At 36.2% G+C, this 16,950-nt stretch overlaps 1 protein-coding gene across 2 annotated transcripts; it reads right to left on the bottom strand.

Annotated features, from left to right (window-relative positions):
- Window positions 1–6,171: 6,171 nt before the first annotated feature.
- Window positions 6,172–11,592, bottom strand: LOC148842476 (NAC domain-containing protein 75-like). Of its 2 annotated transcripts, none has more exons than XM_088957031.1 (7): window positions 11,492–11,592; window positions 10,151–10,400; window positions 9,743–9,920; window positions 8,716–9,269; window positions 8,037–8,312; window positions 7,704–7,796; window positions 6,172–6,912 (listed from the first exon to the last, which is right to left on the bottom strand). In XM_088957031.1, exons 2-7 carry the CDS (start codon window positions 10,271–10,273, stop codon window positions 6,826–6,828), a joined length of 1,311 nt encoding a protein of 436 aa, XP_088813157.1. In that variant the 5' UTR covers window positions 10,274–10,400; window positions 11,492–11,592; the 3' UTR covers window positions 6,172–6,825. The 2 variants fall into 2 exon arrangements, with proteins under 2 accessions (XP_088813157.1, XP_088813158.1); XM_088957032.1 differs by having other exon boundaries at window positions 7,704–7,793.
- Window positions 11,593–16,950: the final 5,358 nt, after the last annotated feature.

Here is a 16,950-nt window from a genome sequence, read left to right as displayed (position 1 = left end):
CACAAGAAAAGGGAGTGGGGAGAGGTAATTTCTCCCAAATCATACCTCTGAAAATGTTTGATATTTAAATGTGCTCCTCTCTAAGCAATTACCCAATTATATGGTATCAGCCACAAATCAGAACCCCCACAGGAGTTTGCCAAAAGTTTTTACACCAGAAGCTGACCTCACATTACCCTCCACCTTCATTCAACCTAGCTTGGGAGTAGGGACTGCACGCGGTGTAAAATAACCTTACACTGGCAGTGACGCAGAGTTGTCTAATCTAAGACCAAGACCCAAGAGAAAAAGCTCAGCAAAAATCATGTGGGAGATATTTTCACCATTCAACTAATAGACTATTGATTTTTCAATTACTTTCTTCTTCAGGCATTATAATTTTTGAGTTATGAATAAATGGTTGGTCATGCTTTTTCTTTTTCTTCTGTTCAATTTCTATCTGTACTTTATAAGTTCAGCAGCTAACCACATTGATAATTAATGCTACAGTGATTCAGTTTATGTTCTTTATTTTTATCATGAGTCATGGATCTCTTATTTGAAGAGAGACTTTATACCATAACTTTTATCTGAAAATTATGATTTAAGGAAGAAAATTAGCTCAAGGTTCCAATTTTTGACATGATATGCTCATTCTTATCATATCAGTTGGCCACTACCCCAAATAAAGGGAGTTTCAGATTTTCACCAATTTCAAGAGATTAACAGGTTTAAGATCGATCTCACAGAAAAATAAAAATAAGGAAAACATTGTTAGGCATCAAAACACCCAACATGCCTGTTCGTACATTTTATAAGTGTATCGATATTTTAAACCTAAGAAAAAATTTGAGAAATGCCTTTCATTTGTATAAGTTGATATTATTTCCCCGTTGTGTGTTTTCGTCCACTAGATGCAAATCGGATTTTCTGTCCACCATTCTCTACCTACAGTGAATCGCAACCATACATCACCATCTTATATTTTGGGTGGTGTTTGGCATTGATGTAATTTATAAAAAACGTTATTATATAGGTGTCATATCAGGAAAAAGTGGTGCTTAAAAAAAAACAGCCTCTTACTTGGTAGTGTTTTTTAGAAAAAAAAAAAACATTGTTTCAGATCATACATTGAAAATCAGAAAAGTGTGATATGAAAAAATGGCAAATTCAATGTTTTTTTTCAGAAAACGGCCTATTACAACCAAGGGCACAATAATATAATATCATCTTGGATATTGTATAATATGATCAATATTGAAAAGGTTGTACAATACTGATATCAAACAAAATTAATATTGTTTTTCTAGAAAACAAACTACATGGCAGTACGGCTTTTAAACAAAAAGTAATACAATTCAGACATCCCCAGCACCATTTTCTGTGTTCCCAGCACCGAAGGTAGGGTGCGGGTAGATAAAATGAGTAGGAAATCTGATCATCATTAATATAATAATATGCAAACCATATTTCCCTCAATCCACATCCGCACTACACATGCTTTATGCAATGTTTGAGCTTCTCCACGGGGAAGAAGCCATTAAAATTTACAACTTCAGTTATGCATCAATTCAACAATTGCTGGGAATAAAGGTAATAGGTTAGACTTTTTGGAGTCACTTTGGACAAGCCATGAAGCTTTTTGGGGCCCAGTGAACGACAAGAGGGTAGAGATGAGAGAGAGATGAACAAGTGGGACCCTTTTATTGGCAACAACTATGTTGCCACGTGAGAGGATCCAAGACCCTTTAGATCTCTTGTCCAACCAAACGATTTAGCCAGTAAACCTAACCAGTAACCATGTCAATAGTTTTTTTTTTTATTAAAAAATAATATATATATATATATATATATATCGAATGATAATGTTTATCCGCGTGCTGCTTCATGATTCCATAAATAATACCCTAAACTGATAGTCATTGGTGACCAGATGACTCTTAAACATGTGTCAATCGAGGCCCCACAACTCGCCATATGTTCCACATTGGAAGCATCAGGACCCACCATTCCACTTTCTCATCAAATAACTGGACGACTTTTCGATAACCCTGGTCAGTGATTTGGGCACAAGTCCCCCCACCCCCACTCAGTTTTTTAAATAAATATAATGGTCACGTTTGTCAAATACTTCGGATTTTTAATCTCACAAACCAATATTACTTATTTTTCCAGGTGATAATTAATTGTCAAGACTTATTCAGGAATTGAGAATCACAGCAATACTAGAATATAGCAGCAGGTTTGGTCAAGCTGTACACATGAAAATTAAATAGTAGTGTGGTTTATGGTTAGGAACTTGGGGTTGCTTCCAAATTTCAGATGGAATTGTTAGTATTGCTCGTTGTAGCCGATAAAAAAGTGCAATCTTGACTGAAACCTGGAAGTGGAATTGCAAATTAAATTAACCAGTTCGAACAAAACAATCAACTGCAGTGCCCAAAAGCTGGACCATATAATTAAATAAATTCCTTGTAAGTTGTAACCCATAGTCTGTCTATACAGAAAGACTAGAGTTGAAGCATGTGCAAACATATATAGCTGAAATTAGTTTCCAGAACGTAATATCTTGAATTTAAGCTCAGACGACTGGTATCGAACGTATAGGCCAAACCCCAAAGATAGATAGATTGGGGAAAAAGAAGAGAAAGACGATGGGAGGTTTGATGCAATCTGAAAAGCAGCACTTTGTTATAGAATCCAAGAAAAGGTGGCCATGTTGTGATATTCCCCCTCCCACTACACAATATCGTCCTGCAACTTCTTTGTGGGACCAAATCTGTCCATGAGGAAACTCTAACTCTGCTAACAATCCCACTTCAAAAGCATTCGAAATCTTCCATAAAAGCAGAAAGAAATGAATATCAACTTTTTAGGTTGAACAAGACATGTCACTCTTTTTCCTATTACATGTATATTTGGAAGTTGGAAATTGGAAAGAGACATTTCTCTCTCTCTCTCTCTCTCTAACGTTCTAACGTTCTATTCCCTCCCCACATTCCCATGTAATTAAGATTTTCTTTCTTTCCTCTTTTTGATTTGTTTATACTTATTTGAGCTAATACCTAGTCCAAAGCATCAAACATATCTGCATTAGGATTCCCCTAGACAATGTAAAAAGACTCAACTCTCCTCTCTGTCATAGTAATTAATTCAGGTCAAAGATGGGTATGCAGAGTTGATGATCTAAATTAAAGCCGATAGATCGAAGTAGCTGAAAAAAAAGACTGATCACCTGCTCAAATCTCTGTGGTAGCGTCATCGACTGATTAATCCTTTTCTCTAGAGCTTACAAGTTACATTAATCCTGTGGATTAATGTGACGTTGAGCTATATAATTTATAAGTGATCGATGATCGATATTTGATGAGTTGCCTAAACAAGTCAGCGCTCTCAGTATCAGCGACGCTGAAGATGTTATTAGTCATTTCGAATTATATCCTTGGGATAAAAAGGATGGGGTTGTCCTCTCTTTCCGTGTGTGTACTCTTTATTCCCTTTGGCTCTGGAAACTACTGTGAAGATGCCTCTCCCATGTTGATTTACCTTTCTTTCATCCACGTCCCTTAAAAAAGAAAAGTTGTCATGCACGTTCTCTCTCTCTCTCTCGACCTGTGATTGGTCATATTGAGAGAATAGAATCACAATGTACTAGACTAGACATCTTTCCAAGGGATTATAGTATTTGAAGTTTTAAATTTTAAATTCAAGAATGACCTAAAAACTAAAGATTGTTTTGTTTATGAATAAAAGGCGCATTGGACAGCATTAATTACACCCCTCTGAGCAGCCACCACGTGGAAGATTCCTGTGTCGTTTAGCTAGGTTAACCTCTTTTCGATTCTCCAATCTCTACTACTACTACTACAACTAAAACGAGGGAAAGAAAAAAAAAAAAGCAAAAAGCTAGCATATGGAATGGAATAAAGCATCAAAGAGCTTCTCTGTACGTAATAGAAAACAATATAAAATGCTTAAAATGTTATTTCTGTTACGGAAGCTATATAGCGACAATGGAGATGCCCAATCCCCCATGTCCAACATCGATCAACAACAAATTAAATACAAATACCACAGCAAGATAAAATTCTCGTAGCATTCGTCAACATTAGAGCAATATGCATGACTGGCTTTCATCAATCTCGAACAGCAACAAAGAAACAACTACAGTACTCACTAAGTGACGGAGGAAAAGCACGCAAGGAAATGGACCAGAACGAAGGTAAAATATACACAAGTGGGGCATCCAATCCTTGATTCGGGGTTTTCTCTTGATAGATTAGGAGAGGTAAGGCTTCAGGGTTTCCTCTTGTCGTAGCAGAAGAGATGAGAGCCAGAGCCACCCCAAATTACGCTAATGCAACGTTTGCTCTAGAGGGTTTGTTCTGAATAATTATTACACCCAGCGCCCTCACTTAGCAGTGCAGTTTTTCTCCATCATCAAAGCTCCAATTCCTTCACAGATGGCCGATCTATGATAATTAATCTGTGAATTGAAGGAGCTATCCAAAGCCTGACCCTGCTCCAGCCACATTCGTGCCACGTCTCGTCTCAGCTGGTTCACAGCTCGATCGAGAGCCCAATTATGGTACTCCACCATATCTCGGTGCACTTCCTCCAGTCTGATCAAACCAGAGACACCCATTAACGCTCTGTCGAGACATTCCCTTCATCAATTGCTCGCCCACTAACTATTTGAATCATTTCATCATGTGCATACATATATAGAAGCTCATCAGCTTCCACTAGAGGTGAAACCAAGTGCTTACATGTAATTGCTTATCATGAGAAAAATATAATACTACATCGATTACACCAACTTATTATCTCTTGTTTTGTTCCATGATCCTAATGATAGTAGTTGGCTGTATGTGCTATTAGAAAACTATTATACAATAATAATAGATCGCTCGCATTAATTCGGGGCTAGGAAATAAAGCCACAAATTAAATTTGTGACATATAGCACTAACATGCACGTTAAGATTGATGATTTGATAGGTATGCTTCCCGTTTGAGAGCTGCTCCGGAGAACTATACATATGTAGTAGGGGTATCAAATGAAAGTTTTCTCATTTGACATCATCTAGCTGGTTATTTGATGGGAATGCTTTCATTGAGTGCCTCATGAGCCCCTGCCTACATTTATTAGCTCAATAACTTAAAAACCATATAAATAATTGTAAATTAACCTTTTTTTTTTTTTGAGACAACGAATAACAAATTATAACATGGTATATCACATGAGAGTGTTCTCACTTGATCAACACTCATACATTTATATTCAGGTTTCAGAAAACTGGTCTCTACTTTTAGGTCTGGCAATCGGAATCGGAATTGGAATTAGCAGGAATGGATTCCTATTCTCATTCATTCCCAAGGGAGGGGGAGGGAATGGCCATTCCCTCAAATGGGAAAGTTAATGCCATTCCACCAGGATTGGGAACGGGATTCTAATTCCACCCCACCAACCAAATGATTGGAATCGGAATGGGTCAACTTCAAACCCATTATTCCCACGAACCAAATGGAAATCCAATTTGTCTCCAAAGGTTTCTTTCTTTCTATTCCATTTTCAAGACACCCAAAAAATAGAAAAAAAAAAAAAAAATCTGCGTCCTCAACACCCCAAAGATAAGAAGCTATAGTTCATTTCTTAAAAAGTCCGGAAATGACTCGCATTTTATAGTCGATCTCTTACGAACAACTGGAAATTGTTCCAGTTTAGATGAGAATCCTTCTCACAAATGTAATTGGATAACACAAAGAAAAATTTTCATTCAGGTGGTCTTCAGACGCCCTATAAAGGAAGCTCTCTTGAGAATGCTACGGTATAGATTTCAATAGCACAACTACGTACCTGTATATTCATCCAAGTGGAAGATTTTGGTGTCTTACCAACCAATAAATTAAAAGAAAAAGTGCCTACCCAACAAAAAATAATATAAAGAAAAAGTGTTAATTTGGTGCTTTCAATACATGCTATTTGATCATTCTCTTAATTTTTTTCTACCAAAATGCTCTCTCTCTCTCTCTCTCTCTCAAAAGTACACAACAATTAATCTATAACTCAAAGTTGTTTAAGATTTTGTAGTTTAGCACCACTTCCCAGGCAAAGATCCATTCAAAATTATATCATACATATCAGTACCAAATAGTGCGCCATATTTTCTCTATGAATGTGAAAAGATGAGGAGAAAGCGACTCAGCAATGAAATAAACTATGCAACTGGTCTCATTTTTCCAAAAGAGGAAACTTTAGTGGACCCAATTCACATCCGTTTTGGTAGGTAAACAAGAAAAAAAAAAAAAAAAAAAACTTTCTAACTTCACCTTCTATACTCTACTGGTAAGCATTGACAAGTGACAACCGCAGCAAATAGCCTGTGTCTTTTACACAAATCCTTTCGTTTTACGTATTAAAACAAGATGGAAATGAGAGAGTAACTAAACCCCCCCAAAAAACAGAATAATAAGAATAGTGATAAAGACGATCCTGTAATCATGATGATGATGATTTTCATGCATGATTTAATTGCTTTGGGTCTTTGGTTCTCCTTCTATTGTCAGCTAGAGCAGCCTTCCTTTCTTTCTTTCCCGCTTTCTTGTTCTTTTATTTATTTCCTTTTTCCTTTTGTAACATTGATTGTTGTACAGTTTGCTTGGCTCAGTTACGAGCCCTTTGTCCGAAACACTAGAAAAGAAAGGAAATGAACAAGACCCCATAAGGGTTCTTGGCTGCTTCTTCTTCTTCGAAAGAGCTGCAGGGTTTTAAGTACCGGTGATGATGTCGAGCATCATGTTGTCTGTCAGGATTTTTTTTTTTTTATTTCCTCTATTTTTGCTGTTACCCATGATGATCCGGGTTGTCAGGGTCTGGCCAGAAGGAGTACTTTAACCATTCTGCCTCTTGTGGGCTTGTGATGGATGACTCCTGCAACCACAATGTATTGGAAGAATGAGATGAGTACGGTTAGGGTTTAATACATATATATATATATATATATATATATATATATATATATATATATATATATATTCTCATTATTTCATTTTATTCTTTTCCTAATTGTCAATTATAATTACTAAATAACTTGAGAAAAGCTTCTCTACCTCTTATTTTCCTGTTTTGATTAGTAGCGAAGTCTAAAAAGGAACAGCCTGCAAGGGGGGGAAAAGAAAAAGATACAGTGTCTCCTAACTTTTTTGTTGTTCGAAACAAAAATAAAGAATCAGTTTTTATCTTCTTCCAAAACTAGCGGGTGTCTGTTTTGCCTTCTGCATTCTTGGTTGAAATTCGTATTTATTTGTTTATCTATATATTAGAAAAAAAGAAGCTAACAATAGGATAAACAGTTCCTTCCTGTTTTCATGTTTTCCTCGATCTAAAGAAAATTCAGGCATTTCCTTCCTTTTAACCTGGCACTTTTGTTAATGAATAATGCACTCTGCAACCCACATAACGAAGAAAAAAGAGAAAAGTTTGCAAGTTTTCTGTTTATATCTTTTCATTTTCTTTGTTATTCTTACATGCTTCTCTTATTTCTTTTTCCAAAGAAAAGCGTTCTATTTTTCTCCTCTATCCAATCTAAAGTACTGGTTTATTGATATTATCCATCTCGGTTGACACTAGGAAGCATGCCTATCAGAACTAAAATACGAAAATGGAAGACTTCCGTTGTCTCTCTCATGATAAAGAAAGAGAAGCTCAGAGCTGAAACTTACTTCTTTGATGTCTGTTGAAGTGCAACCAATCAACATCTCCTCCAACCCAGAAGCAGCCCTTCCACCAAGTTTATGATGTTGATGCTGGTGCTGCTGTTAAATTGATTCAATTAAAAAAGAAGGAAATAAAAGAAAAAAGCACTGATAAATTCAATCAGACCCGGTAGTTACTTTGTGCAACTTGTCTAATAATAAAACCAAAAGATTCATTACCGCGTTCGCCTGCCCTAAACACAATTGAGTACCACGAAACCTAGTTGACCCGGTTCATCTGGCCAAAAGTTTTATAATGTTAAATTCTTGGAAAAGAAAAGCTAGTCTTTGCTTAAATACCTGATATTTTTCATTTTGGAGGATTATTGTTGATACATTGTAGGGGTCTTCATCAAGAACAATGGAGGTGTGATGGAGGGGGGATGGAGAGATGATGGTAGAGATAGGATGCGAAGGCCTGCTGACATGGAAGGCTGCCATGGTGACCTGATGATGTTGTTGTTGATGTTCATGGGTCACGTCATGCTGTAGTCTCTGGTGATCTTGTTCTTCATGCTCTTCGCACGTGCGGGCTGCTGTGATTTCTCTTGCCTTTGAAGCTTCTATCATTCCTACCTGTAGCAAATAAACCAACATAGTTGATAGCCAGTCAAATTTCCATTCTTGTTATCAATCTTCTACTCTTTCTTTCCTTGGTATCTCTTTCAGTTTAATCCATGTTTTTGCGATTTGCCTTTTAAGTTGATGTAGAGTTAACTTGTTTTATGCGATAATAATAAGTCCGATAGAGTTGAATGGTGTATATTCAAGAATTGCTGCGAGTAAAGCAATCTGAAATCTCTGTATTGTTCTTAGTGTTCATTCGCAAAAGGCACAGTCATCTTAATATCCTTATATTCATGATTTTTTTTTTCTTTTGTCATTTTCCTCTGATTAATATTCTCTTTTAACTAGGAAGAAGATCTACAGAAATTGTAGGATGGTAAAACATGTTGAATCGATAAACAACGTGATTTACCTCATCAAAGCTCTTCCTGAATGGGGCAAAGCTAAAATGATCAGATTTCATGTGTTCAATATCCATGACACTGTAGCCTGAAATTACAGACCCAGCAGCGGATAATTCATCTCTCTGAGCACTGACGTCTCTGGAAGAACAGCTCCCACTACCACTGTCTCTCCGGAGAGGCTCATTGCTCCCTTCTCCGGTGGTTGCACTTCGATCTGACCAATTACATTGTCTGGGTTGTGTCTGATAGAATATCTTGGACACAACGAGCTCGCCTTCTTTCTCTTCTTCATGCTGACCCAAGTGGTATTGGTGCATGACCCAGTTGGTTTTTTCAGGTTTCCGATGCTTGCCGAAGTTGGTGTAGAGTACTAGAATTTTCTTGCACCCTTTCTGCTTGCCATTCACCATTACAGGTCTGGTCTTGCCGGTTTTATGCCACCGAGTGTCACCACCTTGCAGATCGCATTCAGTTTGAATTTTCCTTCTCTTTCTTGTTCCGGTGGTGTAGGCCTTGGATGGTCTGTGGAAAAAATGCCGGCTCAAGCCATCTCTTGTAACTCCTGAAAGAAAGGAAGATGCACGAAAGCATCGATCGCCAAAATCAAAATTAGGTTAGCTTAGGTATAACAAACTAAATCTAATAATGTATACTTACAAGTAACAATATAATGGAGAAATAAAACAAACATCTTTTATGTTTTAGGTTCAGTGGAGTTGGAGAGAAGAGGAAAGGGATACTGACATTGGTTTTGATGAAAACCTGCAATTCAATATTACTTTAAGCTTCACGAGAGAGAGAGAGAGAGAGAGAGAGAGAGAGAGAGAGAAAGAGAGAGAGAAGATGAGCAAGAAATTTCCTATCTACTTTCACAAAATTTGCAGTGTTCCCATCTACTTAGAGACGACAAAGAGAGATTTTCTATCTACTTTGACAAAACTGGTAAAGTTCCTATCTACCATGAGAAATTGTATCATTAGCAAAACTCAGGAGAGAGAGAGAGAGAGAGAGAGATGAAGTGGTAAAAATTCTGACCTGGTAGTTTTTCCGGATGGGTATAGCAAATTCCATCTTCACCTTCAATCGTAGGAATGAACTCATCTATCAGAGGGTGAGATTTAGAGTCCTTCCCCGCAACTTTTGCTTCAAGGTGTTCGATGAGTTCTTGATCTGTTGGATCAAATTTTACTCCTGCCGGAAGACCTAACCAGTCCTGCAAAACCCATTAAATTCAGAAATAAGGAAAAAAATAATAATTTAGAATTCTTTTATATTCTTCTATGCATCTTAGTTGTAGCATGATTCGATGATAACTTGATATTCAGAGGACTGAACTTAAGACAAAATTATAATCACAGTCAAGACCAAGCATAATCCTTGTTCGATTCCTTTTGAGAAATCTTTCACTTCAAGCCAAGAATATTATCATTGAATTTTCCGTACCGGTTTTCGTTCGAGCTTTTGTCCGCACCCAGGACACTGCTTGGATCCACACATTTGATGCTCTTCGAGCTTCGCGTCAATAAGATCAGAGCTGCTGATAGAGCCTATGTGAGTCTTATTCATGGCTCTTTAACATGCACTACAGACGTTTTCGCTTCTTCTTCTACTCAACTTGAGATAAAAAGTTGTTATGAAATTCCCATCCTTATGCAAGACTCTGCTCTTCTTCAAGTTCTCCTGATCCAGCTCCCTATAGCTCGAACTCGCCACAAATAGCAAGAAATGAATATCATCTGAATTGAGATTTGATGGTGCAAAGAAGAGAAAAAATAAATGCTTTTTGAGTCGATAGAAACTTCGTAACGGTTTCGAAGATCAGAGAAGTTCAACTCCAAGAAACCAAAAGTCTATCCTTTCTTTTCTGAAATTCAGAGATACATCAAGTGGGAAGTGAGAAGCTGACAAACTTTGAAACACGTCCACTGAGCACATAAACAAAATATATTGAGAGCTTCAATTCTTGTTCGATCAGATTCTATCTAAAACGGGAAATTTAAGAAAACCCACGATAAAGAAGATGAACCCTGTCTATCTGTATTCTGGAATGAATAGAAGAAAAAAGGAAAAAAAGAGAGAAGGGAGCGGAAGAAGGAAATAAGAGAGCGGAGGAAAAGAAGAAACTGTAAATATGGATTGAGATATAAACCCGCTTTAACCATTGAAAACACCAGAATTCCTCCTACTTTAACTGAAGCCAATGAGAAAAAGGAAAAGGTGATCCCTGAGACAATACCATCTTTAAGTAGAACATGTAAACGAGAGAGAGAGAGAGAGAGAGAGAGATTAAGGGTGTGTGAAACTCAGCTGTTTTGTAAAGCGATATAGCCCCCCCACCCACACACACACCCCTTTGTTTTGTAGCCTTGACTACAAAAGCAAAAGCAAGAAACAACCTTCACAGCTGTTACTCCGGCACACATTCAAAAGCAGAACAACCCTATCTATCTGTATTATTATTTAAAATTTTCTTCAATATTAAAAATAAGAGACAATTATTAATAAATATATAATAAAAAAGGGTTCAGAGATAATCAGAGTTCATCAAGTTGAAATTTTTATTATTTAGAAGAATGCCCATCTTTGTAATTAATACTTGGGGGAAGCCAAGAAAATTAGCCATCTTTTTTTTTAAAAGAAATATATACTATATATAATGAAAATAAAACGTGTTATTTGTAGAATAAGAAGATTTATCTGTAAGTGAGAGAGAAAGAGAGAGTGTGTGTAATTTTCTCAAAAATATTTAAAAAAATTAGGAAAAAAAATATCATAAGAACTCACATGGGGTTCGGGCTGGAGTGCTGAAATCATGATTCTTTTGCCATGAGAGTTGCAGAGAGAGAAAGGGATGAGAGAGAGGGAGAGAGAAAATTCTAGGTTTGCTTGAAATACAAGGCAAATGAGCAGTATACTTGATGGACCCCACCACTGCTTCTAATTAAAATTAAAAATATAAAAATACTTACAAAACTTCATCCACAAGCACCGTATGCGTGAAAAAAATATATATATATACATAAAAAAAAAAACAGTAAAAGGCAACAAAAATTGAAAAGCAAAAGCAAAAATTTCTGATTTATCATATTTTTCATTCTTTCTCTGTGTTTTATGTGCGTATGTGGAAGGTGGCGGGGATGGAATGCAATATACATAGAGTATGGTATCATGAATGATCTTTTGTACGTGTAGAATTCCCTGACCACTCCCACTCGCAGTCGCAGGGCCCATGTGGTGCACATGGAACCGTTGGACCACCACTATATGGGTCCCACCTCGTTTTTATTCCAGAAAAAAATAAAATAAAATGACGCAGGGGTCCACCGTCCACGCCGAGTTTCCTACACTGGATGATATGGCAAATCCAGAATATCGTCTACAAGAGATGGAAGATATTTTATCCATCTACCTGACAAAAGAGCAAGGAGACCGTCTAGCGACGGAATGTGTACAAGTACCGTCTAGAAACCCTGGTCGGTCTCCCTTCTCTTTCAACTTGACAGCCTCGTGAGCGAGCGTAAGAATGTGGTATATGCTTGTGTTGTGTTAAACAAACTAGAGAATCTCTATTATAGACCTAAAAGACCGTCTATTAGCCATAATAGATATTAATTATATTTATATACAAATGGATGTGTTAGAACACTCCGTTTGACTAGGTCAAATCAACGGAATCAGTCAATCAGATTACCAAAACTAATTGGACTCCAAAGCGTCTCCGTCCAAAACCGTGAAACCAAATTAATCAGGCTGTTGACTTTTGAGTCATCAGTGATTACCTGCGTTAAGCACAGTGAACCGTCGATTTTTTGGACCTACACGTGCTTCTCCATGTAGTTCGGATTCGAACTACGGAAATTCGGATTCGAATTTGATTAGGCTAGAGTTAAATTTGATTATAATCGAGTTCAAATCTCTATATAAGTTCAATTGGTTATTATAACTTGAACTCTAATAAAGAAAATTTGATTTGAAAGATTGCAAATATATCCATGTATATATATATATATATGATGAAAATATCTATATATAATATAAGAATATAACTATTATAAATATATATTCATTTGTTAAGCTTTTGAGCTGAATTCAAGCTCATTAAATATTTAATCCAATCATACTCGAATCAAAAAATAGTGTTGAAATCAAACTCAAACTCAAGCTTAATAGTATTTCAGTCAAACCAAACCAAGACAGAGATGTCTGGCTTGACTCAACTCGATTGCACCACTGTTCAAGACCCACTTTGGCTCCCCAAACCTCCCACACCTATACCTTCCCAAAACTTGCATTGGTTGAATAACACACATCTAATTTTTCTGTTATATATTAACAATAAATAAATAAAATAAGATAAATAGACATCAAATTCCCAATTATTTGATTGAAACATATAGAGGAGACATAAACCATCAATCGTCCTTTACATAAATTTTAAAATATTATTAAATTTAACACATAATACATAAAATTGTATACCTTACAACAACAAAATTAATTATAAACACGAGAGTTATTTTAGTAAACTCAAAATACAGGTTAGGAGGATCAGGTTTAGCCTAATACTACAACATAACTATACTAATATGAGTTGTAAAATCTCAAAACGGGTAGGGGCAACTATCCACCAAGTAGGGTAGAAATTGTCATCCCTACGATTGATTATTATATATAAATGTTTGTGTGCAATACTAAGACTTTGGTCCTTTGTTTAGGATGAACAAGTAATTGCTTGTTTGATGGCGAAAGCTTATCAAATAATCACATCTGAGTTTTATTATTATTATTATTATTATTATTATTATTATTATGATATTGAGAATGTAGTTTGAAGGAATTTGCATGTTGATTTTGGGATCTTGATTGTCCAACTTACCACATCTTCTTGATTATTCATTCTAATTTTTAATAAAACCAATCTTCATCCTCGTCAAACCATTCCCTCGTAAACCCTTAAACAAATAAATAAATAAAATATGTATATAACTATATATAATTTATAGTTTAGATAAGACATGGATGATGATATAAATATAGAACTTATATTTGTTGCTAAGTGGTTGGGAGAGAATGTATTTGTGAGTGTGTTTCTAGTTGTAATTGGTCACCGGAGCCAATGACCCAATAATTCAAATGGTTACTCTGCATTACTCCAAGAAAGAAGGCGTAGGATGAAATTTATGCAACTATAAGTTCTAAACACCATCTATCAAAAGCCAAAAAAGAAAAAAAAAACAATCTAATGTCTAAACACAAAGTCAATATGCATCTCCACCAAACACGTTTTCTTATGTGTTTTTCAAAAAATAAATAAAGAAAGAATGTAACCATTCCTGATTCTTGATAAAAGGGGAATGCTTATAAAATGCATTGGTGCCAACACCATCTAAATGTATGAATTCACTTTTGCTGCAATATGATTTTAGTGCAATTGTTGTGGCCCCACCAAGATGTTCAACGTGGGGCCACAACATTACATCGAAGGCTTTGATTTGTAAATGTGCATGTACAAAGTAACGAGGCTATGTACTTACAATTTTACAATAAAAATAAAGATTTAATTTTATAATATATATATATATATATATTTGGTGGGCCGTGGGGGCCCATTTTATTTCCAACTCTTACACGAATTCACAGAGTAGGATGGCAACTTGAAAGAGGGGGGGTTGTAGGTTTTGAGTGGTGAGTTGGGTACGACTCTCATGCCCGAAATCTGAAGCCAGCCAGAGATTGAGGTGTGGAGGATAATGTTAGGTTTATCTAATTTTGGCTCTGCCTTCTCCCACACTCCACTCTCCCTAAAACTCCATTATTAACATTTTCAATAAATTAAGTAATTTCAATTTATAATCGACTCGTTAAGGTTTGCTAATTAAGCTTGAACTGAATTGGATCCAATTAAGGCATTTTGGGATTTCAAATCTGGTCCCTACACTAGTACAGCCTCAGCCTGGAGTTCAACGACCCAGATTTCCTTTTTTTTTCTTTTGGTAACCCTAGATTTCCTTCCATGATAAATATAAAATGTTTTAAAGAAATCATCAAAATTCCAAAATGACAGACTGGGCTATCAACAGAGTTCTCCCTATATAAACAGTATCTGTGCTGGGTTCCTAAAGTGGATGAGTGTTGACAGCTCAAGCTGTCCAATATGGACAGCCAAAGTTTTTCTGTCAACATCAATGTAAAAAATTCTGGGGTAGTGTCTACTGTATTCATTTGGAAAAGCTTTTTAAATTCTTGATAAGTTTCCTAATTAGATTTTGATAATCTTATTTGGTCTCTCTAGAAGAGGTAAATTTGAGGGTCTTTATACTTATAGCCTTGCTTTTCGGTAAGCCACCTTGATGCATTAGGAAGTTGCCCACAGCAAAACTGTTTATGCCATGGTTGGTCCATCATATTCACTAGTTTTTTGCACCTAAATCAGATATCTATTAGCCTAAACTAGGAGTGCTCAGAAGGACAAGCAATCCCATGAAAGAAACCTGGGTTTTGAGCTGCCAAATCAAAGACCATAAGAATTGAATTATTGGTTTCACAGCTATGGCTGCAAGTAAGTGATTTAATCTAGGAAGTCATTTTCGAGATAGATTAGATTCACATGGAAATGGATTTGCCCATTAGGATTTATGGCCATCCATAAAAACCATACAAAAGTAGCATGATTATGATATTACAGTTGATCAAAACAAACCAAAGAATTTGGTTACCAAACTCTGACTCCAAGGCCTCTGCCTCTTCTAGTGCCCACTCTAATCTCTGGTAGTAACCAGAACAATTCTTCTCCATGTTAGACTTATTCAAGGGACCAGAAAAAGACCAAGAAATTAATTGTTCGATTCCAGGCTTCCAGCAAGGAATTAGGTTGTATTTAGAGCGAGGTTCATCTACTACCCATTACTTCATTTTCGTCAAAATATGGTTTCTCTGTAGTTGTTCTCCCAAAATAATTATCTTGCTTAACAAAAATACAACAATAATTAATTCTCAGTGAGGTTTTTCAAAAGTTTCAAAAAATTCCACTCCTTTTATAGCAAAAACTTTGTTTTCCGCCCCTTCTAATTACTTATTCTAGGTAAATAGCAAAGAAAAACAATGTTTTTTTTTCTGGAAAGAACTTTGCTCTCGCATACAAAGTTAGTCCCAGCTTGGCTTGTAAGCACTAACTCCTGCAACTCACTAACAAAACAAGCTTAGCTTTCCCCAACTTTTAGCATTCTTGAACATACTTTTGATTCTCACCAATTAATCCAGTAACTAAGATGTTAAAGAAAAGTGGAAACCCGCATTTGCGAGAACGATTCTATGAAGCTTAATTTCATATCTAATCCATCACCGAACCACCAGAAATGTAATGACATGATGCTGGTCTAACCTTACAACTATTTTGATACTCAGTTATCTTCCATGGAAATTCTGCCGTTACACTCTGTACAGTGTCAATATCAACTAGCTGCTACTGCTTTTGCAAAATAAATCTATTGTTTTTTCTTAACAAATAACAACTGGCCCCATCTTTTTTTTAATAATGAGAGCTTCATTACTATTGATAGTTAAAGATTACATGAGAGTTTTTTTTTTTTTTTTTTGGGGGGGGGGGTGTAAATAAATTTTTAATTTGAAGGATTAACAACAGTCGAATCCAGGTTACATAAACGAGATAGATAGAATAGAAGATCAAAAGGCAAAGCCTAGGATTTAGCCCACAACCCATAGAAAGGGCATTGGCTACTTGCTAAGAAATGAGCTGCTTGATTTCGATTCCTAGGAATACGAGTCTAGAAGAACTGCAATGAATTCAGAGAAAGCAGCAGATCTTGGAATGTCCTAAACCGCCAAAGCTGCAGATATAGACAGACATTCTATTCAACAAAAACTGCTCCATATCCCGACCTTTCATCACATTTGGAGGCACCACCATCCAAAAAAACCTTAGTTGGAGGATCTTGGAGCGTGCTATTGGTATCTTGATCAGCTCTCCTGGCATAATCTGTAGGCATTCCAAATTCCATGAGCAGCATGATTTTTGTTAACACCATGGACCACATTGTTACGATTTAACCATATAAGCAAAAGCTGCAAAACAAGAGTAAGAAAGAGGTTCACAATGTCTTTGCGGCTGTGAGAGTCTAAGTTCTGAGATAGCACCAATAACCCATAAAGATTTACCAGGGATTGGCCCAGTTCTAATAACCAAACTTGATCCAAACCGAACCAAACAAAGTACGGGTGACTAT

Source organism: Nelumbo lutea, chromosome 8 (assembly GCF_056320005.1).
Source record: "Nelumbo lutea isolate HS-2025 chromosome 8, American lotus-T2T, whole genome shotgun sequence".
NCBI lineage: Eukaryota > Viridiplantae > Streptophyta > Magnoliopsida > Proteales > Nelumbonaceae > Nelumbo > Nelumbo lutea.
This window is presented reverse-complemented; position numbering and strand designations above follow the sequence as displayed.